This window comes from Anser brachyrhynchus, assembly GCF_964034855.1.
Source record: "Anser brachyrhynchus genome assembly, chromosome: 7".
Taxonomy (NCBI): domain Eukaryota; kingdom Metazoa; phylum Chordata; class Aves; order Anseriformes; family Anatidae; genus Anser; species Anser brachyrhynchus.
Window position 1 is genome coordinate 3,935,405 of NC_137701.1, and position 26,606 is coordinate 3,962,010.

At 37.5% G+C, this 26,606-nt stretch overlaps 1 protein-coding gene across 1 annotated transcript in view; it reads right to left on the reverse strand.

The window, feature by feature from the left end:
- LOC308198147 (uncharacterized protein) overlaps window positions 1-26,606 on the reverse strand; it is a 390,404-nt gene that overhangs the window by 149,000 nt on the left and 214,798 nt on the right. The window contains exon 7 of the mRNA XM_080599976.1: window positions 17,242-17,314. Within this exon, the coding sequence (XP_080456102.1) occupies window positions 17,242-17,314 (73 nt within the window). The remainder of the gene's footprint in view (window positions 1-17,241; window positions 17,315-26,606) is intronic.

Genomic DNA, 26,606 nt, shown 5'->3' on the forward strand with positions numbered 1-26,606 from the left:
GGTTAATAGATGGCAGCGCCAAGGAGACACGTGTACGGCTTTTTCTTTTCACCAGTGAATGCAGCCCTGCAATAAAGCCCCAGCGTTTCGTGCCTCCCAGAGCCATTAAATCTCTCTTTCTTTTAGCATCAGATAGCTGTGGAAGGCTGCTTGGGAAAGTCCTTCGCTGAGATTTTCAAAGGCAACAAGTGGATTCAGCTGCTTGTTTAGTCATTGAAGTGTACAGGAAAATGCAAAGAGATCTGCAATTTGACCTTGAGAAATGAAACGCTTTGAAGTATAGGATTTGTTTCACATCAGCTAAGTAAAAACTGTGTATCTCGGCTTTAATTTGGTATTGTCTGGAGCTCTTTTATCTTGCCAGATTTCCAGAGGACATTTATTTTCAAATCTCTGGGGAAAAATAACTCATTTACTATTCCAAACACCTTGAAAAGGGAACAGAATGTAATATTGTGTTTCTGCCACTGACATTAACAGATGAAATAATAATGATTATCTTCAATAAGGACAGAGAAGGGTTTTTTCAGCTGTCAATGAGAATCAGAATAACTCCATCATATTTGTCCTTGAACTTCTGAATGTTTTTCAGAGATCAAGATCCAAGAGATTCCAGGGAGCTCTACATCTTGTGCTAGGCAGGGAAGATGTTCCTAGCAAGAGTGTAAATAGTGATGGGGAGATTTTAATGGGGGCATTTAAATGTGACCATTATTTTATGCAATCCTTTTACTTGTATTCTGATAAAGGCATCAAAATGTGTTGGAAAGACATCTCTGCATATCAGTACTTTTGTACTTTCACCTTTACAAGCTGCAAAGACCACGAATGTTCTTAGTTCTGAGTACTAACTCAGCACCTTTAAAGACAATAACAAATATCTACGCTATCACTACCATTAGACACCAACAGAAATACTGTTTGACAACTCTCACAACAGCTGTACGAGAAACAGTATGAGGCTTAATTGCTGGACCCCTGCTTATACTTGTACTCCGTAGCTACTGCTCTAATATTTGGACAAAGGAGCATGTTGTCATCTGAATTATTATCTTTAATTAAAAAGTCAGTACCTGAACAAAGTTAGTTGTTATAAATAAATACAGATTTACCACTGGAAGCAGGTAAGGAAACATGTTTAGGAATTAGGCAATCTAATCTCTCTCTCATTTTAGGAACAGATGTATCTATTGCCTCTCCCTTAAACTAAACTGAAGTGCTGAATAAAGCTGGAATGGTCAATTAAAATGCTCTTTTTTTAATAGTCGCTTCTTTCTCAGCACTGTTTTTTATAATTCATTTTCCCGTATACCCTACTGGTTCTGTAGAATAACTTTCTAAGGATGGAAGACTAATATCTTACTAGATTAATATATCATTTTAATGTAATTTCTTGTACATACATGCTCACAAGCACTAGCAAGCAGCAAAACCAAACTGGTAATAAGTCCTTAAGATCCTCCTCAGAGAACAGAGGTCAGGCTGTAAACCGAATTTCTAATGCGTTTATTGCTACAGCACACAGAAATTCCAGTTTCATATTTATCAGCTCTCAGATCCACTACTAACAGCACAAGGGTGGGGGAAGGAAGCTGAGAAGTCAGCCTTGCAGAGAAAGTTGTCATCCATGTAGTGGCTGGCAAGAAGTAATTTAAATGGCAATTAGTGTAACAGAGCCAACCATCTCAGCTTCTACAAGTTAAGCTTATGAGCCACCAGAACATGGATTTCCCCTTTGCTGAAATCAATGTCAGGCTGCTGCTGTCGTCCCGTAATAACCCCATCCCCACTGCATCTCTGTCCTGGAGGCACCCCCTGGCAGGTGCTCCTTTCCTTTCCCTTCATGAGACATGGAGAAGGAGGGGAAGGAGGTAGCAGGGACCCCAGAGCTGGACTGCTTGGCTCAGTCATTCCTGTCACATTGCGTTAACAGGATTTTTGACATTAAGTATTTGGTTATCTAACAAAGCTCTGTTGGAGATGAGAAATGCTGCCTTACTGTTTGGTAAAAGAAAAAAAAAATACTGGCCTCATTGCCTTGCAGCTTCTCCTGCTTCTGCAGCTATTTAATATATATGTAATCTATAATCTATAAAATATTATATTATATAGTATATATAATGTATTACATATACACATAAGAAAAAGAAAAACGTGTTTCTCTGACCACTTGTTTTTCTCTGTGTTACCAGGTCTGCTGCACATTAGCAGACAGTGCTGTGCAACTCCATAGCTAATCAACAGTAAAGCCAACTTTTTGATTTAATTGCACAAAGAACAGAGAACATCAGGAAGGTTTGTGCCTTTCTACACAAAATGAAATAATTTGCTTGATACTTTGTTACCAGTCCAGATGTCTTCAAATAAACGTTTTCAAAAGGCTCAAAAAACTAAGTATTTTTTCATTATAACAGAAAAACACATCTAACACTCTCTGTGCTATGCTTTGAACTGATATCTATATTATATATAGGTTATGACATTTGTATTACCTATTCTCAATTAGTATCCACAATTGGTCTCTAATTGAATGCTCCCTTTTTCTGATGCATTTTTTCCTATACATCATCACTGATGCCTTCTTCTTTTGCTCTTTGTTTGTACTTTTTTGGGCAAACTGCTGTGCATCCTGGAAGCACTCTGCTGGAAGTGATCCTACAGATCCCATATGGCACTGAAGCCACAGTGATGAATGCTGAATGCTCCTATTAAGCGTACACCTAACTTTGGGGTGCAAGATCTCCTAGTCAGACACAGCACTGACTTCTGCTGTCTTCTCGCTGCTGATGTGGGGAAAGGACAGGGAGGCCCAGGAGCCCTGGTCAACCTGCCGCAGCCTTGCGGTTGCCCTGATTTGCACCTGCAGGTTGTCAGCTGCAGCTGCCAGGTGTCATCACACCATAACCCTGCATGTCCCCACCTGCGTAACCCTGTGCGTCGCTGCAGCCAGGGCAGGGGGGAGAAGCGAGGGGCTGGAGAGGGAACCCCACAGGCCTCTTTCAGACCTTAAATTTGCAGTGACATATTGCAAAAGAAGTGTTATTTCTCAAGCTCCTCCTCACCTTCCTTTTCCAGTTAGCAACTGTGGTGGCACAGGCCAATCTAGTGGGGTATGGTACGGACAACATTTTTTATCTATCCTAGCAGGAGTAATTTTAAAAAATACATTGAGGATCAGCAGGAGATGACTGTGTTGTTAAATGTGCCCTGAGCTCCAACTACTACAAAAGAAATGAAAGAAAGTCTCAAAACGTACGCTACCTTCAGTGTAATTCCTAGTGAGTGACTGTGAAATCACTTTACATCAATTTGTTAAAGAGGAAGAGGGGGGCTGCACAAAGCAGTATGTGAAAATCCTGGCATCGATTTTTATTCCAGCCCCTGCCCCGCAGAGCCGAAGGGTCCCTGGCAGCAAAGGCTGCCTGGTTTCCTCCGTGGCTGGGTTGCACCCAAGGGAGCTGGCCCTGCTCCCATCCCCAACAGCCCCATGACTGAGGCGGGGCTGTGCCGGCCATCCCTGCTGCAGGGTGCCCAGCGGGGAGCTGGGGGCCCTGCGGGCTCAGCTGGCTCAGGCCTAGTACCCGCTGCAGGAAGGAGTGGTACAGTCACTGGCGGGCTGCATCCTGTGCATGCCCTACCCACATTTGGGTACGCTGAGCTATGGGTGCCTTGTGCTAGTTTCAGCAAGACACAGCGAAGGAAGTTACACGGCATGTTAACACTAGCTTAAGGTGCTCAGAAGTTCTTTCCTCGGGAATCAATAAGAAGTGGAAGCACTGACTCCAGCAATATGGATATAAACAACAACAACAATTCTCTTCCCTCCGTACTGCATGCCAGACACTGGTACAGATTCACTAATGTCAGCTCCATACTAGCGCGCAGGTCGTTGCAGAAGTACCTGTGTCGTTTGTGTGCTCACTAGGTCCTATGTATTTCTCTCATAACTGGAAGAAAACCAATCCCTTTGTTACATGCGGATATGTTAACGGGAATGAGTGGTTCAACCTTATTATTCTTTTAGACGTTTTTTCAAAGTAGCAATATAATAGAATATTGACTGTATATGAATAGAGGGAGAGAATAAAGGCCAGTCATGACCAGATCATTGAACTTTGCTGAATCAAGTTTTGATCAATAATGTATTAATTTACAGCCTTGAGCAGAAACCTTTTCCCTTTTTTTCCCTCCCACACTTTCTGTCTGTTTTTCTTTTTTCTTTGTCTCTTATCTCCCAGGATTTCAAAGGGCCCACATCATGGTCCTATGCAATGAAATGGAGGCAGTGAAATTGTGAAAGGTTACCAAACTGTAACTTTTTTATAAAATGTGTTATTGTGTTGCTGTGAAAAGACTTTTTAGTTATTGCAAGATACTGGAGAATTGTGAGTGAACTTTGGAGCACTCACCCTCTTATTATCAAACTACCAGCAAACACTATCTTTTCATCTGTTGCCGTCTGCCTTAGCTGACACCTTTCATGTCCCAGTCAAACTGTATGACTCTGAGCTCTAGGCGCCCTCCAGAAATACTCAACTATATATTTTTGGTTTATTGGATTCTGAAAAATGTATTTTCTATGTGGTGGTAGCACATAAAATGGAAGGGATTATGTTAGATACTATTTTGCATGTAACGATGCACTTAGTTATTATGGAAATTAACAGAGTATTATTTTTAATATATATTATTTGCCAATTGTTTTCATGGAAAAATGAGAAATCCTGAAGCTTCACTGGGATTTAAGAAATCCTCTATCCTGTATGTAACTCCGTGTATGTACAAGTCATTTTGGCTGCCAATTAAGAAAGCTCTGGAGAACATGCTTAATCTTAAAAATATGTCCCTGTTTATTCAAAAGGAATAATGTGGGCTTAATATTAAAATAGTGCCTTTATACTTTCTGACCAGGAAGGGCACTCTTCCTATACTTAGCTATGTAGCTCCAGTTTATCAGTGCATGTTATCAGTGTCTTTGTTTGTTTCTTTCTTTTCACTGGAAACAAAGAACTCTGAATAATTCCCTGATCTGTCTTTTCACTTTGGACTGTAATCTACCTGATGTCTAAAATGTGTTACTGTGTAATGGAAATGACATCTAATGTGAGGCAGCCTGGTGCCACTATAATACAAGTAATAAACAGCAATAGCTCATAATACAATCTAATTGTTTTTTCCTTCTACAAATAAAGTCGGTAGCAAGGTCTTACATTAAGGTGCAAAAAGAGAGAAAAAGATACATCATGGTTCATACATTTTCATAATTACTTTCATGATGAACTGCAAGTGTCCTAATTTATGTGATTACCTGATCAACTGAAATGGATCTCTTTAAAAACAGTGATCTGCAATTACTGGAGACAAAACTGCACTGCATTCACCATGCATATTTCAGCTTGCCATGAACGAGATTTATTTAATGCATTTTAGTCCAAACCTCTTGCTTAATCATTTTGCACAGGGTTAATAACTGTTAGAACAAAATACGAGAAGTAGAAAGGATTCTTTCACACAAAATACCCCATAATGTATGTGTATTTTTAATTAATATTATATCCCTGTAAATATAATTAGAGCTGTAGTTCACTTTGAAGCTATTGGAGCTGTTCTTATCACACAGTCAGGCTAGGAATACATTTATGTACAAACATCCATATGGGAAATTATCCTGACCTGGTAGTTCTTTTCTCTTTATCCCATTTATCTAAAATAGCTCCCAATATCTCAGTGCAGAAATGAGTCATGTGGAGGGCAGGAAGATATGCCTGAAGTATTTTGGTGTTCTGTTGCTGGTCAGAAATACATTTTTAATGTAGATTTTCTAAAACATTGTGCCAAACACATGATGAAAGTGGCATTTTTCAGTATACACAGGACTCTGTATTTGAGGAAAGGTGAAAGCAATTAGTACAGTTTGAATCCAAAGCCAGACGCTCAGACAAGATGTGCCTTGCCATGTTCTTGGGCTGTTGGGAATTCACGAACAGAGAGCTGTGTTCAAGTATTTGTTAGGTGAAGCTGAAAGTGGGACAAAACTCATGTGTTGACATGGCATGAGAACACCGATTTCATATGTACAATCCCCTCTTTAAAAATACAACATTGCTGTTTGATTTGAATACAAAATATTACAGTGAAATGAACTGAAAGGGAGAGGGAGTGGAACACCTCATCTGAACAATAAGAAAATTAGATCTTCTGCCCAGGGGTGCTGACAAAAGCAGCGAGGGAGGCAGTGAGACCCTTCTGGGATATACCCTTTCTAACACTAGGTGTCCTCAATGCAGTCATCCTGGGAACTTTTTATACTTAATGGCATTTCTACAGAGTGATTCTTTAGACCTAATTTATACAGCTCTATTAAAGTGACACATATCAGTACCTAGAAGGCCAGCTCCTCTCCACTTTGGATGAAATCTGGATGGCTGTTTCAATATAAGCAGTGCAAATATCATGCTTGGTCAGATGAAGCAAGCTTCTCTCTGTGGTTAGAGTTTTTCCTATATCACAAGAGAAAATGAACCACTAGAAGGACCTCCACAGAGCATATCATTGTCACCTTAGAGCACAACAATTTAGAGAGGTCTGTCTGGGTATTTCAGAAACATTTTCAAATGCTTTTACTAACTTACAATAAGGTCAACATTCTTGATTTTGTGATTAATACCTCATGCTAAGATTAATTCACTCCTGCCTTACTCTGCTTTGCACTTTATGCCATACCATAAGTAACATCAGCCGAACATTCAGTGCCCCTTATGTTTCATCCAGACGCCAGGCTGCTGGAGGGAAGTACGCCTGCCAGGGGGGCTCCTGCGAGCACCTGGACCAGGCTGGCTTTTGGCTTTGATTGCTTTGGGAGGGAGGAAGTGCTCCATTCATCAGCTACAGGACTGTTGGCTATGACCAGCCCTTGCAGAGGCTGTGCACAGGTTATTCTCCTGGCCTCCCTGCACTCCTTCAGTTATGCATCAATGCATGGGAGCGTCAAAATCCAGTCCTTGTTTTTTTTACAAGATATTTTGAGAGCCTATTACTGAAAGCACAACAGAGAAACAGACCATTACAGTAAAAAGCTCGCTGTTGATAAAACTCCATACTGACTGCACATTGCAATATGTTGGAAAAAAGGCAAAAAGGTTTTGTGTCATCTGTGTGATTCAGTAAATAAGATGCAGTTTGTAAAACCTGGCAGTGAGTCTGGTTGATACAGTGGTAGTGCTGGGTAAAGAGATTTCTGCTATCATGCTAATGCCTACATCTTGCATTTACTAGATTGTTATTGCTTGTATGAAATACAGATCATTAGAAAATAATGAGAGCATACGAGAAACAGAGCCTGAACACAAAAGGAAGAGGTAAGAGAAATTCAGAACATGAGAAAAGTGGTGAAAAATAATAAGATCATTCAATTGTATTTTCTTCTCTTTAGCCTATGTAAATCTACATCTCATATGGGAAGGAGGCAAACAGCCATTGTAAAAGTATAACAACAGAAGAGTTTTTAAGTGAGATTAACCACCAGAAAAGCAAAAGTCATTGACAAAATAGACCCCAAAGGCTAACATGTATCACTGGCCCCAAACCCCAACAAAACAGTCATTTGTTAAACTGACTTAGAGCCTCCCCTTACAAAAGCCCAACTTTCCAGCAAGAAAAACAGATATAATACTTTCCCTGGGGAAAGTGAGACAAATGCCTTTTTCTTGCTTCACTGTAAGGCATGCAATGCCAAAAGGAAGATGCCTTACAAATGTTTTCTCCTCTAAAACCAGTGTCATACTGTAACACCTCTAATTTGACTTTCTCAAGCTTCTGGGAGCCAGGGGGTAATTTACTGAAAAGAAGGTTGATCAAAAAATGTTTGCTATATCAAATACTACAAAGTTGTGACCCAGCAAAAGCTAACTCTGCCATTGTAGTCACTTTTCATCTCTTACTCCTCGGGTCAGTCTCATCTCATAACTCAGCATGTCAAGTACAGTGAGAGATGTTTGTTGGCCTTGCGCATTCAAAGAGTAGAATTTTAGACTGAATGCCCACAAGATACTAGAAAACAGAAAAAAAAAAAAAAAAAGAGTATTGGCAGGCTAAAGTTAGCTAAAATTCCAAAACATTTTCTCATGAAATATTGCCTTCAGTCCTCAACTCCATGAGGTAATATAAATATACTGCTTTGAATAGTTGTTATTTTACACCTCCAGACATACTCCTGAAAATGGAGTTATTTTAGTTATTCTTTAAATAATTGCAGTTGCAGAGAAGACATAAATATGCTAGTGGTGTGCAATGAAATCTGAGATTTGACATAGATCATATATTCCCAGTGGAGAACATTACAATTGATTTATTCAAAATGCAACCCATCATTATAAGTCAAGGACTCTTAGAAACATGAGAGTTTTGAATTAAAATGTCATTTTTTTCCTTTAAAAGTAGAAATTAGCCATCCTTTTTTTCCTATGTATAATATGGATTGATCTACACAAGCTTTATATGAAATAATGGGCTTTGATGAAGACAGTTGCTTGTTAGGATTGTTGTAAACTCATTTTGCTAGTGCCCTAAGCAATATTGGCTCAGTCTCCATTGTTAAAAAAAAAAAAAAAAAAAAAAAAGCTCTATTTTCTAAGACAAGGAACTGACATATTTTATCTTATCTGCAATGGTTCTATATAGTGAGAGTAATTTGTGGAGTGGTCTATGTTTAAAAATATAGGTAGCTGCTCATTCATATGAGGGGAAGAGTGGACCCATGATGAATATACTAATTTAAGTCTCTAAGAGAGCTACATTCAGGTTGTTGTCATGCTTCTGTTTTGCTTATGATCTGAAAAAGGGATTGGTGCTCAAAGTCTGAGAGGTATGACTTAGGTATTGAAACACAGAACTATAATCCTCGAAACCTTGTTTTAATCTCTGGAGGATTTTGATGTCATTGTCTCATAAGAATTATTGGGCAAAGGCTACTTCCAGACACTTTTCACTCACCTTCAGAGTTTGTATGAAGTGGTGAATATCCAGAAGTTAGTAATGAACATAAAGGAAATTCCAGAAACTGACAGACTTTTTGGAACGCTTTCACTGGAATGTCCAGTAGCATTTTAAAAACAATCAAATAAAAGATAAAAGACAACAGAAGATAACTAGTTCTTTGGAATTTGTTTAAATTTCAGGTATTTTGCTTAGCTTCCTCCAACAAAACTATTACTTCTCACAAATTAGTATTGTATATCAAATCTTACCTTAAAATGCATTTTAGTGAATATATATATATATTTTGTGTTGATTTTATTTACTACACCTGATTTTATTTACTACGTCTGATTTTATTTACTATGTCTGATTTATTTTATATTATATTATTTTATTTTTTTTAATTTTTTTTGTAAAGAGTTTAGTTTGGTTTTCCTGGGTGATGTGTTAACATTATTAAAAGATCTTCAATGTATTTCAATTTTTGGTATCAGAACTATTATTATTTTTTACAGTTTCCTTATAAATGTTCAGCATCTCCTTCAAATGCTGAGAACACAGAAGACCGGGTTTGCTTTTCCAAGTACACTATTATGAGACATAGCAAATCATAATTAGAACTCTAGTCCTATATATTATTAAAATAGTACTGCTTAACTGTTCTGGCAAATGCCATTGCTGTTGTCTTAGGTCTTGAATGGGCAGTATCTCAGTTTAATGGGCTCCTCATAAACCAGTCAGGAATTTAAAATTAATTTTTATTCTACATTTCTGAGGTCATTTTAACTTCTGGTCCAATGAAGCCAAAGCCTTTTTCTTTTCTAATAAGACTTCTGAAGCTTAAATTGTACTCATTTTTGTAAAAATTAATTACCAATTACTCAAATTTTGGGAAAACCTATTACTAAAGAAGACAAAGTAAATTCAAAATTGTCATGAAACCTTAGCACTTTTACATGTACCTACATGAAGCTTTTAGAAGCTGCGAGCCTAACCATTAGGATTTACAGAATACCTGCACATCAGCATAGGGATGGCCAGTTGGAGCTGTCTCTGCTCTGAGGTGCAGGCTGGGCCATTTACTCTCTTCATTTCACAGAGACAGTAAGCGCACAGGCATGTGGCACTTTCAAAGAAATCTGTATGGTCCTGGAGTATTTTTTCTTTACTCCATTTTTCAGTAAGACACAATATCCTAATTCAGTTAGGTTATGTTGAATACTCTAGCAGTGCAGTTTGTTTTCTAGAGACTTTTGGTAATAAAGAGTGATGTATACTGAACTAGACACACATTTTTTTCTTGGCTGCTGTTTGGAAGCATAATCGTTTATATAAAATATATTTTTCAGGTTTTTCCCTGTGATTTTTTTAAGGATTCCTTTCACCATATGTAGAGACAAAGAAAGCAAATGATGCTGACAGCTATTGGCCTAGAGAGGTTAATCTCTTTTAAATGAAATGAGAGGCCAGACCTTTCTTGTTAACTACAAAACATTATTCCCACAGGTTTTCTTATTTTCAGCCTTAAATATCAGGTTTTCACTTAATTGCTTGAGCATACTTAGGCTGAAGACACTTATTCTGAAGAAATGTTATGCATTCCTATTGTTACACTGATGTATTGTTGTACACTTCATTCATTTAGAGCTGATAAGGCTTTAAGAAGATTCCTATGAAAGACCTTGTACTGCAAGGTCCAAACCATTTTTCTGTATACTTCTTAGGATTATCTTCTACGACTTTTGTGTTATGCTGTTATCGATTTCATGTTCCTGAATAATCCTAAAATCCATGTTGGGATTCCTTTGCTTATTCAATTATGCATAACGTTTTGAGGAAATATGCTTCAATTTTTATAGGGAGGTCATTATATACCACGGATTTTGTTTCTTATTTTGAAATACTGAATGTCTTGGCGATAAGATGTGAGCATACTAAAAGTCAAAACAACAATTTGAACTGTGGCCCAATGTAAAATTTAAGAATGTCAGGCTGTATGAGATACAGAAACTGATATTATTGCAGTTAGGCAGTGGTTATGCATGCACTTTTAACTCTAGGGAGACAACCAAAAGGCATCTCAAAAGAGGATACTTCCATTTTAATCTGCTTGTGCTTACATTTACATACATTCTTACACAGTATACACTACCCTGCTGTAAATTCTTTATGATGTTTTTATTTGTTTTTTATTCATTCTTAATATATGTAAAAATCCTTGCAACTGTAAGAAGGAATCCACACAGATAGTCTCTCCAAGTGTGAGTATGCAGGGCTGAATAGGCTGCCAGGTGAGAAATCCCTTCTACTTTTACATGATCACTTTGAGTATAGAATTGTGCAGACCCCAAAGAAGGTGCACCATCACAGAGCCAGACGAGGACAGAGTCTTAAGGCTGCTCTGTGCAGTGCATAGGAGTCAGGTAGCTGATTTCAAGGCTACCCAGGGGTGTAAGCCTACAGACTTCTTCTATACAGTAGCCTATAAAACCTTGCCAATATATGAAAAAATAACTAAACAACCCCAAAGACATCCATCATCAGAAAATATTCAGCATCTCAAAGGTGTAGGTCCTACACTTTATATGTACATACCCTCTTTTAATACTTCGCATTTTAATCTGTTTTGAAAATTATGTTTCATTATGAATATTCTGCCTTTGATTGATAGCTGGAGCTGACACTATTAATTAGGATTTTGACCTCACTTCCTTTGAAGCCAATGACAAAACTCCTATTGACTTCAAATAGCACAGGATAAAGCTTTCAAGAAGCTTTTATTGTACTCATACCAAATAAATTGCTCATACCTAGACACTGCTGAAAGATGAGTATTCACAGAAGACACCGGAAGTCAAAGATGTCTTGCATTTTGCTACATAGACTTCAATTTCAAATGTTTTCAATATTGTATGTTGAAAAGGTAGCTAGTTTCATAATGCATATACTTGTCATTTGAAATGAGATAATTGCCAATTGAAATTAAACCATTTCACAGAGGTATGTTCATTTTGTATTACTGTGCATTCCAAAATATCATGGACATTTTGCTACTGGCTTCTGTAAGTCCCAAAATTCACTCCAAAAAACTGACAGATTTATGGAAAGTAGCTTATGCACCCTCTTCCCCCCCAGTTCGATAGAACAATACTGTATTTGTAACATCTTGCTTCCTGCATGCACATACTTCCTTTTCCACGGAAGGAAAGAGGTTATAAACAATGACCCTACTGTGATGTGAATGAAGAAGAACATCAGTAGGACAATTAATTCTTCCATGTCATAGATGAAAAAGGATAAGATGTAAGACTGACGCATACAAAGCACTTCCTATCAACAAAACTGGTGGGGTATGTTCAATGGGACTGGTGTGGAAAATACATTAGTAGATACTTTGAAGTGTGGAAAAACTGGAGACTTTCATATAATGGGGTTGCAATGATACATACTTTTTCCACATCCGAGCTGGCACCCACAGATGTCACCCTGCTTTGGCCCGAGCCACAGATCATTTTCCACTCAGCTGTGTAGTCACGCTACTTTGTGGGGGTGTTACAGTACAGTGTAACTCAGAGGCAGGTGCAAACAGGGAACTTCTAAGATCCTGGAGGAGAGAGCGGGCATCTAAAGCAGATTTATTCATAAAGACATACCTTAAAGTACAGAGAGAAGAATCATTTATGTGTAAATTGACTTGTAGAGTTTGCATATGTAAACAGTATTACGTACAACTCAATCATGAGTCCTGAAGTGTGAGTCCTTTCCCACTGAGAATAGCAAGTCTCAACATTCCAGCCCTAAAATTAATATAGTATCAGGTTTTATGCAAGAGTTATCTTCCAAAGGATCAGAAATTGTTTAAAATTACACTGACAAGGGCAAGGTGATTTATTTTTTTAACTACAATATTTCAGATTTATTGGAATAGATTTGGGATTGTTCTGTCACAGCCAGCAGATGTCAGGTATCTAGTGGTGATCTTCACCCATTGGGTTTTGGGTCCCTGATAAATCATGCCTGAAATTAGCCCTAGAGGGAGGCATGCCTTAGAGAGGCTAGACAGCTGAGCTGCAACAGTAAGCAGATAATCCCTTTTCCATGTTGTGGATTTGGCACGGTGGCTTAGGAACTTCACATTTTATACTCCTATATGCTTTTGCATTTTGCGCTCTCCAGCTTGCTTTCTGACACTGATACAACACATGCCACATCCAGGGGCAGTTATAGCCTTTGGCAGCCTACACTTTTAAGAGGAAGAGCATCTACTTCCACTACAGCCTAAATTTCTCTCCTGCAAACAGGTACAGGACCAGATGTAGAGGGTAGATAGTCGTTACCACCTACCAGGTGGATATGATTAAGGAAATAATCGTGATCTGCACTGTCCAAGTTACGGCCCTACACTTCCCAGATGAGTTAAATTAGTACAACTGTGGCCTGATTAAACCACATCTCCTGCATCTTAATTTTCTTCTGGTATATCTGGTTCAATCAGGCTTCTGCCAATGGATTTACATTTCCATTTAGAGTATCAAACCAGCCTTGCAGATCAAAGTGGACATTTATCAGAGGCCTTTTCAATGAATAGTTATGTTATAATGGGATTCTCAAAAACTAATTTAGAATACACCAGCTTACATAGATCTTGTTTTCATAGCAAGTTGCTTTTAAATAAATGTCTGATAATGCCAAGAAAATGAATAATGAATTTGCATAAAATGAATTTTTAAAGTCTTCTAAGTGCATTCAGAAGTACATTTATTTAATGGGATATATGAGGGAATTGGAAAAAAAAAGGTCTCTTCTGTCTATAAAGATATATGGTGGTAATCAATTAATGAGAAAAGATTATATAGTTACTGATGAAAATTTAAGAACAACAGAAGTCAATGATAAAATAATAGCTAGATCTGCTTAGATTATTGTCCAGGGAAATGTAATTGTATTGTTGAGTCAGTTTTAATCTCCACAGTACTTAAGCCCATAACAAAGAAAAAAAGAAGTTGATGAAAACATGAATGGAAGGATGTAGAGTTACCTTAGGAGAGTGTATGAACACTTTCTTAAGGTCCTGACCACTGTGTTTTAAAGGGTTGTTGATCAATTTTCTACTGAAAAAAAAAAAGCCATACAAGTTTGCTTTGGGGGATTTTTCATTGGTTTAAGAGGTATGCAGCACAAATACTTTTGGTGTTTAATAGTGTGACTGAAAATAAGTAAGACAAAAAGCTACTGCCATGATTCAACACCTGGATCATTAGCTTGCTCCTTAAATAGGATAGGGGTTCAGCTGAACTTTGTATGAAGTATGAGTCTACTGTAAAAATCTTAGTAAATATGATAAATCTCCAATAACAAGAATATTGCAATGTCATTATGATTAGTGTAGTCCTAAAACAAACCAAAATGGATGCTCCAGGATAGCACGAGCGTATAATTAAGTTGCACAGATTTAACATATTAATTACAAGCTAATCATAATGGTTTACCAATCCTATACCTGGGGGCTTCCAGATATGTTAGAAAATATATTATTATTATGACTACTTATGACCTTAGAATTTTTCTGTTTCTGCTGTTGTAAAGCTCTTATTTTTATATTACATTTACGTTTCTTATCTTAAAATGGGGATAGGTTTTCACAAATAAAAATATGTAGCTTTTTCACAGTAGGCAGCTTGACAACAGGTTAGAAACAGTCAACAGAGAAATGTGTTGCTACCTTTAAAATTGATTTTCCCCACCTTTATACTAGTACTCCACTCAACTGATATCTGTAGGTCCTATGAACTGTCTGCGCAGCACGGGCAGCCTCTGTTGTTTTTTGTAGCCAAAGACCTACTTCAAAGCAGGTTTTGTTGAAAGATATTTATGGTGGACAATATTTTACAGCTGAAACAAATCTCTGTATAAAGTTGATTGTCCATAATGGACAGGAATTGGAATAGGTTAGCTGTTTACTTTTCATTAGGTATCACACCAGCCCAAAGTGCAGGCCACAGAAGTGTCAAGTGGTAATGTTAAGTGTTAAGCTACAACTTCCACTCAATGCAGAAACTTCTCTCACTTCCTTTTTTTCTGTCTCCTCTAACTAGAAATTGAATTGTGAAAGATCACAGACTGGCTAGCTAAAATGATATATTCAATGTTACAGGTTGATTTTGTGTTATGTATATCATCAGTGTGTACCACTTACATGTTAAAGATGGTTTTATTATTTATTCACTTAAAATGTAATTAATTGTCATATTCCAGGCATGCATATAATTGGTGATCTCTACCTTGTCCTTTATTTTCTATCATCACCCTTACCAGACAGGGAAAAACAGTTTAAAGAAAAAATACAACTAAGATTTCTTAATATAACCACACTGTGGAATTTGGTAGTAATCAGATTCTTTCCCATTTTTTAACAGGGAAAATTAGTTTTCCCTGGAATAAATAGAACCCTTCTTAGTGATTTTTAAGTTGTAAGACTGAAGAGTTTTTGATAATATCCATAGTGTTGATTTGATATCTTTTTTGTGAAACCTTTTTGTGTCAAGGTCTGATCTCATGTTATTGTAATATTCCTATTGACTCCAAGGAAGGAAACAAAATTTTGCTCTTTTTTCTTTCATTTGTTAGGACTAAAGATCACAGCTTTTTACCATGAGGCTGAAAGTCAGTTTTACTTCAAATAAGTTCAACAAATTCAAGACAGTCACTGTGTTCCACCAGAAATATCATGCATAATCATTTTTAAAATTCTACAAAATTCAAAAGAAAAGTTCAGAATTTCCATACATTCTGTTCAGTTTATCCCACCAAGAAAATTCACTTGAAAAGCAGTTTTTGCCTTCATACTGCTGAACTTGAGTCTGACCAGCAAAGCTCAGAGATATTCAGAATTTATTAGGAAATGAGGCTATTCCCAGAAGTATATGATGGGCCATTTTTAGGCCAGTTGTTTCAAAATAGGGGAAAGTCTCAGGTGCGTCACAGATTCAAAAGCTAGCTGATGTGCCAGAGAGGATCTATGAGGTGCCTCCTCTCAAGAAGTATCACTGCAGAGCTTGAAGCATTTGCTTGGTGTTATGACTGACATAATCTGAAGATCCTTTTGACCTTAATCAGCATTTTATACCTTTGTTGTCTCCATAATATTACATATTACAATGACTAGACAGGGCAAGAATCTTATCAGAAATAATTTGCCACAATCAAAACGGCTTTTGGTGCAACATCCTCAAAGATGCAGGCATATCAGTAAATCTTTTTCCAATACAAACACAAGCTGTAACGGGTAATAATACTTGATGCCAACTACCTGTGCCATATTTGGCAGGGACTGCCTTAAGTCAAGCTATTTGCCTATGCAATGTATAGCACTGAATAATTTGGCTAATTATACTCATACCTTTATATCCAAGTTCTTCAGTAATTAAGTAATGCTGTCCCTAATGAACTGTATATTTCAGTGGATCATTCTTCATTTTGATATACGAAATTACATGGGGGAAGTACATGGAAATAATGGGGGAGTGGGGAGAAAGAATCAGAGAACTTACCTGAATATCTAGAAAAATAAGAACAGTTTTCAGAATGAAAGCAGAAGAGAGATCTTTTAAGAACTCCAGTGACTTCTTTTTAAGAGAAAGAAAAGCAACTAATGGTGAGTGAGTTCCTTGTTGTGTGCTAATAGTTACACCCATGAGATCAACATTGTTTAATCTAGTTGTACTGCTAGTGCTGGATACCATGGTATATTTCTGTTAGTGAAATTACAAAGTATTTGTTTCTGGGATGAAAAAAAAAAAAAAAGTTTATTGCTTGCCTACAAGGAATTAGAAGACTTGACCAACAGTTACATTCCCAACACACCAAGGAGACTAGCAGACTTTAAGAAGAAGCTGGTGAAACTGCTTTGAAGCATTCCCCTATATAGATTAATTTCTGATCACATATCTATATTGTCAGCATAAATTTCCCCAGACCTTTGCATATGAGTAAATAAATAATTTAATGTTTACTTATATTAGGATTGATGGCATCATTGTAATGATTATAGATAGCTATTACTCCTTCTGCAACACGAGCGGATAAACCAACGTCTTCCAAAGTGATTGGTAAAACTATATTTTGTGATATCTAGGAGCCCTAAAGAAGGTAGAAGGTTAATATTTAACTCTTGAGAATCAGGACTATCTGAAAGAATACTAAATTAAGCATCAAAAGAAGCACTCATAATTATTACTCTTTAAAAAAGAAAAAATCTTGACTCACGTGACTGCGAAGTAGATATCACCACAGCTGAGAATGCTCTATAAATATGAAGTTCCTGAGCCTCTCGAAAAGTCTGCAAGGTAAGAAAGTGACACTGTAAATTTTAATGTGTACATATTCATGTACAATACTGAATTGATAATGACACCCTTTTTGCATCTGGTTAGTCATGCTACAAAAGCTTAGAGGGAAAAATGTATCATCAAGGATGAATTTCCCAAGCGTTTTACTTCTGCAGCATTAGTGGCACTTCTGAAGACTCAAATGGGATTATTCTTTAGTTAATTTCAAATGCAGCAGTAGCATGAATGCCGGGCTTCCAACACAAACCAAAGCAGTAAAAGTATATTCCTCCAATATTTCCAAAACACAAACTTATCTGAAATTCATTTTCAGTTAGAAAGCATTTCATTGTAAACTGGTCATTCTACATGTATCCAAGCTTATAATCACTGAATTCTATAGAGTTACTATTCCCTAAAAGCACTACCTAATGCTGAAGTAGCGTCTGAGGTGTACAAGAAAACAGAGCTTCTGTTTTCAAACTTTATGAACTGGCATAAAACACCAAGTTAATATTCAGCTGCTATATTTATTATAGATGACAAGAGATAATAAGGTGTTATTAATACATAATAAGTATCATATATTAGGAATGTAATGAAGATGCAGTCTCTGACTTTAGAACCAATTATATCATTCCAGTGTTTTATGCTGAAAAAATTGCCTGAATTTTCCTAAGAGTTCAAAAGGAATAGAATCAATACTTCTTGAATATTTTGTTCTGTAGATCTGCTCATAACGTTGCCAATCTTTCTTGTGAATCTCAGTAATACTTTATAACTGAACTCCTAGGGACACATGAATATATCACATACCCATCTTTGAATTTAACAAAAGGATGTTTTTGCAAAAAGGAGGAGTGGATATGGGACTGTACCTGCAGCCTAGGAGGTTTGAAAGCCAAAAGGTGAATTCAAAGCTATGCACACACTGTGCATAGACCAGCCTCCTGGAAGCCTGATTGAAGCAATTTTTGTGCTTGGAAATAGCAGTGCTGTGGATGAGTTAGAATACCCTATTTCCTCACTTCTTGCTCCTTGAGCAGATTTTTCAATATTTTCTTTCATTAACCTTTAATTAAGATTTTAAGACTTTGTAGCTCATTGGAGCAGCTCCAGGTTCCACTAACAGGTAAATATTAATATTATTCATCATTGTCATTCAAACCCAATATTCTCTTCTATCTCTGTTGCGTGTTCATATCAAAAGAGCATCCAATTGAAAGTGTTATATTTAATTAACAATTTAGTTTGCCTCTGGTAGTTCAGACTAAATATTGAGAGGAGGATTTACCAAGTTTACTATCTTGAAAAGCTGCCGAAAAGGAAGATGCTGCCTGAAATAAGACCAATAACAGAAAACCTGTGATGGGCTAGAGTTTACTGTTGATAATAACTGTTACTACCACACATTAATAAGCATAATTATTACCACATGACAGCCATTAAGAATAGCAGTGTCTCACACTATATAGCATCATTATCCACTTTGTGTGGTGACCAAGAAATTGTAAAATAAATCCTAGCATGCCTTAGCCACAGTTGTACCCAACCATTATGTGAAGACAGAAATTAAAACAAACAAACAAACAAAAATCAATAACATCATCCCTGTTCTCTACTAACTCTATTATACATGAATAGAAATATCTGGATGCGTGCTTTTGTGCACTGGAAATATTTGTTGGATCTTGAAGAAGAGTAACAACCTTAATTTAGGTTATACAGGTCAAGACAACTGAAAATGCACCACAATGATCCTTCAGCAGGGGAGTGACAGCTTCCTTCAAGCATGGGCTGCAGCTCTTCTAGAACAGTCTGGCACTGGTGGGAGGTGAGAGGGGAAAAGCAACAGAGAACATTGCAAAGCATGTCCATACCTACGGCAAAGAATCCCGTAGCTTTTTCTGTCATTGTATCAAGTGGATGTATCTCCTCCTGTACCCACTGCCTAAGTTGCTGAGGAACAAAAGTTATAAATAAAAACCTGCAGTGAAGCCAAGGAATCTTCAGCTGGTGCTAAAAACGCCTGAGATACTGCAAAGCTACACAAAGGGAACATGGTAATTTAAAACAAGGTGCAAAAGGACCATGGAGGGTTTCAGAAGTCTCTTGCAAAACAAAGGTCTCACTCTTCTGAATTGACAACATTCCTCAGCTTTTTTTTTTTTTTTTCCTACACAATTTAAAAACAAATGAGTTGGCTTGTTAAGATCAAACAATGGAAATGAGGTACTATGTGTTTAACTTTGCTTTCTCTGTTGTCTACGCAGTTATTAATCCAGTGTAGGAAAAAAAATATCTTTAAGTAACCCAAGACTCACATCAATTATTAGGCCACAATATACTTTGAATGATTATTTTTTACTTTTGATTAAAGGTTTTGGCAGAAACATTTTGAATAAGTGAAATTCTAACTCATTCCTGCAAGTACTTTTCTTGCAGAGTTAGGGAAAAACTATAAAAGCATGGTTGCTTCTGGATTCCCTAAAACTTCTCCTTTCATGAAAATTACAGTGGCCATCTAGTAGAGTCTATGCACCGAATAGAGAGTCAGATAGTTCCAGGATCTGCTTTTCCCTCTATTTGTGGAAATAGATGCCTGGGGACAGCTTCTGTCACGAGAAATAAACCTTACCAGCCAAGTAAAAGTGGACAAGCAAGAAGCACATTAAAACTAGCATCTTGCACTCTGAAAGGAAGGTAACAGGAGTTGATCCTCACTTTCTATGGCAGACGACATGCCTGTTAAATGAGCATTTGGTTAATAACACCTTATCTCCAGAGAACCTGTCTGGACAACACGACTGCTTTTTGCTTGATAGCAGTGTTATTCTCTGTTGTAAAGAGAAAAACGGTGTTCCGCACAGGCAGAGCTTAGGCTACCTCTGAGACAGAGCTTTGCATTATTGCCATTTAAATAGTGGGTTTGTTTCTGAGGGTTTGCATATGTGGGAGCTCCTTCTCCTTCAGGCAAACGCAGAGCTGCCCTTGTGTGCCCTGTGCCTCCTTCTTCAGAGGAATGCTTACGCCTGTTTTAGTTTGAGGTGCCCTGAGCCCTGGCAGAGCACTGTCTGTGGGGTTTGTGCTAGAGCTTCTGAATGATTGGGCTCATAACAACACTGAAAGCTTCCTGGAATAATATTATCTCATTTTTATAGCATACAGTATATCTAAGAAATAGGCTGTTACAAATGCAGTTTATGTATTTAACATTGGAAACTAAAGTGGGTTTGCAGGGTTGTGAACAATAATCCATCAAGTCTTTTAAAACTATGTCTGGTTTAAGTTTGTCTGAAGTTTGCTTTAAGCCCTCTAAAGCCTTTGAAAAAGCTCCTAGTTTGTAGGCAATGAGTGGTGAAGTCTGATGATCAACAGCAACCTTCTCTATTGCTGAAATGAACCAGAAGTACATAACATATGACTAGTCAGGGTGTCTGGCTTTTAAACTGGTACCAGCAGGAATTACTCTTGTCCCTTTGGAGGGACAGATAACATCATAGCTGAGATTTGTAAATCTATCCCTTGCTCATCCCTTGGTGCAATTTGTGCTTCTCTGGTTTTGTGTCTAGACCCTCGCGAGCAGAGAGCCCAGCTGGCTGAGCATTAGTCAGCTAATGTCATTCTTGGCTCTGCAGACTATGTTTTATCTTGAAATGCCTGTGAAAAAGTAGACAGCGGGAACTAACCTATACTTATCAAGGCTGACACGGCAAGAAGAAATTCTGTTGAAGGAAGACATGGAAATTTAGCATGCAGATGACAGACAAAAGATATATTAAATTCCCAGGGTTGTGTGGCCAGAGATGTCTCTCTTTCTCTGACAGATTCCCATTTGTTGTGTTGCTTGTTGCCCTTTTGACAGTAATTTGTTGCTTCACGTCGGTCATTCTCAGGCCTGCAGCTGACAGGCACAGGAGAAGAGGGGTGCAGAATATTCTTTGTATCATTTCCAGGCTCCTGGGCACTTCCCAAGGAAGAAAGTGTAGCAAGAAATCAGCTCTGGCTTTTTTCTTCAGAAAGTAGTGCTCGAATCACATGGGGAGGGAAAACAACTGATTTTTTTTTTTTTTTAATTTCACATGCACATATAGATACACACAGACACACACACACAATCATATAGAAGTAAAAAAGATATGCCTGCAGGGTTCAGGCTGAGTTGAAGAACAAACTGTTTTAATGAATATTTTGATCAATCTTGCCAAATTGATTTAGAGTGTGAGTGCAGTTTGGGAATTTTTCTCATTAGTACTGAACTTCATGATAGAGGAACATGGAGTGGTGAGCTCATTAGTATCAGCCTGCCTGTGTCTGAAGGCGTACATGATGACAGGATGACACAAGTGACAAGAGACAGAGTCTGTGGTGCCGCATGTTAAAAATATCCCTCGCAGTGCTGCTCTGAAATATTAATTTTACTAACATAGTTCTTACAATCAGTTATGTTGGATTAATAGAAGAATGAGGTGATTTGAAAGTCTTTCTGTAAAGGAAATATGTCGTCTCCATCAGCACAGATAGGAACAACCATGGAAGCATTTGCCTTGCAGTTCAACGTGTTTGTTTGATGAAGGCTGCTGCAGAGGCGTTATGTGGGCAAATCCCACCCTTGCTCTCCTCTGCTGAGCAGCAATACAGAGAGTGCCAGACAGGATTTACCTGTAAGATATTCGTCTTCTTAATAAAACGTTGTTGCAGAGAGGTAAATGAACAAAAATACAAGCAAGAGTAAGAGCAGGGATAAGGCCCACTGAGCTGCGATGCTCCATGGGGCTGGCTCCCACCTCACCTTCTCCTGACCACAGCCAAGCCACGGAGGCAGCGCCAAGGAAGCCTGGAGGTGATTGCAGAGCTCCCTGCCAGATGAGCTTCTCCTCCTCACCCCCGTGAGACTGGCCGCGGCTTACGGCCTGAATGACTGGAGTTTATGTCCTCCATAAAAGCACTTTATGCTCTCTAATGCGACGTGGTAACTTCTGATTATACATAAAAATGCCTGCTCTTTCTAAATTCTGCTCAGTGCTTGGCCTCGGTGCTACCCTATGGCAACAAGTTCCACAGGTTAATTATATGCTTTGTAAAAATGTCTTAATACATTTTAAATCTATTGCTTTTTAATACTTTTTAATTCTCTTTTTTTCTTCTGTTATAGGAGATTTTGTATAGAAGCATTGTTCTACAATATACAATTCATACTTTTTTTTTCCTTTATTTTCCTTTTTTTTTTTTCCCTTTTTTTTTTATGCTCGAAGTAGCCCCAAACTTACCAGATCCCATCATGTGCTCAACTTTTTAACACCAGTTTCTTAATCCCACTGACTCTGCCCTGACTGGAACAGGATCAGAAGTGAGTGTGACATGCCAAGAAAAGCTCTTTATTATAATATTTTTTTTTCCATTTTCTAGGTTTTTCTTTGTTTGCTAAATTCTGACATTTTGACTTTTTTTCCTCTCCTCCCCTGACTACACTACTTGCAGTGATTGTCAGGATTTCTTGTTTTATTCTTGAGTAGTTATTCTGGATTTAGGATTTTAAGCGTGGCTTTATAGAAGGTATGGAAAAGCGATTTTGCCAAGGTTAATGAAGTGTAATGTAAACATCTGATCTCTGTGCTACAAGATCATTAGACACAGGTCCGAAGAAGATCTGGCAGCTAGTTCTGACATTTCAGTTTTCACACAGAGAACAGAAAAGCTATAATATTTCCTCTTTCTTCTTGTGATCCAGCTAGCCTGGTAGCAGGCAACATGGTTTCAGCTGAGGTGCTTTGCTGGGCTTCTGGTGTAATTCTACTGAAATGTGTAGAATTAGAACGAGATGCATATGTGTTTGCAACTCAGAAAAATATCTCCTCAGTTACTTAATGAGATCTTTATATAAAGTACAGATACTTATAAGATTGCAAGAGCTAGTTAAAAATAAAATTCTTTTCTAGTTGAACATTTTTGTTTATTTTTGCTTCTTTTTCATAAGATTATCCCTCTTTTAGAAAACTACCACATGTCATAAAAGCAAACAACCAATTCAGAGAAGTTTCAATGCTTGTTCCAAGCCATAAGAATTGTATTTTTAAACACAGCTCCAGTGTCTTGTGGGATTTGCATTTCTTTATTTTTGCAGCTAGAGCCAGTGATACAGCCATAAATCTCAGCCAACAAGCTGGGCAGAAGGAGGGATACCTGGAGGAATTATTTCAGAGGGAAGCTGCCTGCGTGGTCAGGCAGCCTGTTGGTCTCAGCTTGCCTCTGAAGAGAGAACAGAAGATAAGCAAGTATGTTTTCCAAGCAGCTGCCACTGAAAAAGAAGCTCTTGGTCAAAGTCAGCTGATTCATCTGGTTGTCAGTGATTTCATACCTTAATGAAACGTTTCCTTCTCTTCCTAGAAGACTAGTTTTTATATTCTTAGCAATCAAAGTTAGTAATGGCTACCGTGTATTCACTGGTCATTCTTCTTCTTTTTTTTTTTTTTTTTCTATTTTGTCTCCAGGGTTTTCTGCTTTTTTTTTGCTGTACAGTACTGTTTTAATGTTTCCTTCTACAAATATTTCCAGTGGCTGAAGCTCCTGACAGTTATGAATCTCTGTCTAACGGGATGGGCACCTTACACCAGAACCTGAACTACTGATGTTAAATATTATATTAACGGTAAATGATCTAAAATGTAAATGGTCAAAGCCCAAGAATCACACAAAAGGCACCGTACATAAATTAACTTTTTAAATAAGAAGAGAGAATATTACTACGTTTACAGATGCAATTAAAAACTTCGTTCTGTTTACACATCTGGAATTATTATTCTCTTGTGGGTAAAGGAAATGAATATGAGGAAGGAAAAATACTTGTTAATCTCTGCCACATGTCCCTTGCCCAGCAAATGCCAGCTCAGCTGGCCCCTACCAGAAGAGAAGAAGGCTTTGCTTCATGACAGCAAACAACCAAGCATGTAAATGAATATTGGGCAGACAAGGCCCTGGCTCTTCTATCAGGCAGATCACTTACACAGCCCGCTCTACCAGCCTGATTCAAGAAAGCACAAGCATTTTATCAGCATCTCATCGCATGGACAAATTCAAGCATTTGTTAAACTAAGCTATCAAGAACTTCTTATTCCCACGAGTTGCTGATGCTAAAGATAAGAATTTTTAAGAAAACGAGGGAGCAGATGCTCAACTAGTATAACTTATGTTGGCTCTGCTGTATACAGGAAAGAAGGAATAATTTGCCCCTCCATGTTTGGAAAACATTCAGATCACATTGTGCAGTTACACCACAATGTTGACAACTGTTTCTAAAGCTGGGTTTCTGCCTCTGTAAGAAGTGTTAATCAGGTAAATGCCAGATTTAGATTCTAAAGCTCAGAACAGTAACAGATTTTTTTAAAAAATCAAAGAAAAACAAAGAATGACAAAAATGAAGGAGTTAGAAAAACATTACAAAGAAAGTCTACATTGTGTATCTGCTAGAACTGGTGCACTAGAATGGAATCTGGACTTTAATGAGCTAAATCTATTAGTAAGAACATCCTTATTAACACAGATCCACTTCTGCTTTTTTTTTTGTTGTTGTTAGATTTCTTCCAATAGTTCTTTCTTAGTACCCTATTTTTGTTACTGCACATATTTTTTTCAGTAACTCTCAGGACTGAGAAGTCTTCTTCCTTTCCACAAGGAGAACAAACACTGCTTTGGATTAGGGCAATTTGAAAATGTTCTTTCTGAAATGGGACAACTATATTAACAGATAATACTCTCTTTTTTTTTTTATTCTTTCTTTTTTTCCCCCGAAATACTAAAGCATTTGCTAAAGCAAATTCTATCTAAAAAAAAATATATATAATTCCAAGTCTAAGCAAAACATGACAGTAGAGACTGAAGACTCAAATACCTTTCCAAACACCAAACATTTCACAGTCTGAGACAGAGCGTGTCCCAGACATGTGAGCGTAGGAGTGGAGAACCTGCCTGCATACCTGCAGGTGCTAAGCAGTGCCATCAAGCTCAGAACTGGCAAAAGTCAGGATGAACCCTTATATTTTGTTGAAGCTGTGCTGCCGCACTGTAGTGCTGTTCAGCTTTTCAGTGTTTCACTACTGACGTTTGTAATTGTTACTCTCTGAACAAGTTCTGGTGCAACACCATTGTAGTCCTCTATATGACAGATGGCTTCCTCCCTCCCATCCCCCAGACAGGCTTTTTTTCGTGTGTCTTATTAACTTTGCATTAGACCTGTTTTAAGAGCACCATAAAAAGTTGCGTGCTACAGTTTTCAATGGTAAAATATTTATGCATACCAGAATTATTTATGTACTGTTAATTGAAGCAAAACAATTTGCAATTCTTTTTTTTTTTCCACAGTCAAATCAGTAATTATGTTGTAAACAACCAAATTTTCTGCACCAATAACTTAAACTTAGCTGTATATACTTTAATGATCAAAGATGTTTTTCATCTAATTTTATTCCCTGTGATTTTAGACACTTGCTTTCAAATACAACCAGGTACGTACCAATAATTAACTTTGAGGCAGAATCCAAAGCACTCATTAACTTTGATATATACCTAAAACTATCTGGGTTTAAGAATGTGATACACAGAATGAATCGCTCTTTAATAAAGTACTCTGTTTCTTCTGTGTGAGTACGAGAAGGTTTACTGCATCAAGCTTTCCCTCTGCATAGCATAATGTGATGCTCTCAACTACTTCAGACACACTGTGCAATCTTTCATCTGTCACCAGACTAGTCTATGTTTGCTCAGTAAGCTCTATCTTTAACTAGGATAAAAGATGCAACTTGACAAAGTGCAATTATTTTAATTGCCATGGAAAGACAAAGAACTATATTATAAGACAAATTTGTTTTTTAAACTTAGGTCTGTTCTAGAACGGAAACAAGATTTCATACACCTAAACAAAATTTTGATCCTGGAGGTTTGTCCTTTCAGAGCTGCAATGATTTTTTTTTTTATTTATTTATTTTTTGTGAAAGGACACATCCAATGAAGAGGAAATGTTTATGTCTATGTCAACATTGTTAACTTTGAAAAGATTTGTTTTTGACGTTCTTTTAGGATTTCTTCTGTATAAAATTAATGCCAAGCAGCTTGTGCACCAACCGTGCAATCTTTTTATTCTTCTTTCTGTACCCTCAAACAGTTTTTATCAGGAGTGGATCTGTGCTCATTCGATAGTCACACTATAATGACAATAACTTGGATTGCTGACATTTCTCCCTCTTCTCCAAGCTGTCTTAAATTGTCAGAAACAAATAGCAAATAGAGACTCTGGGCTTCAGGTTGCAA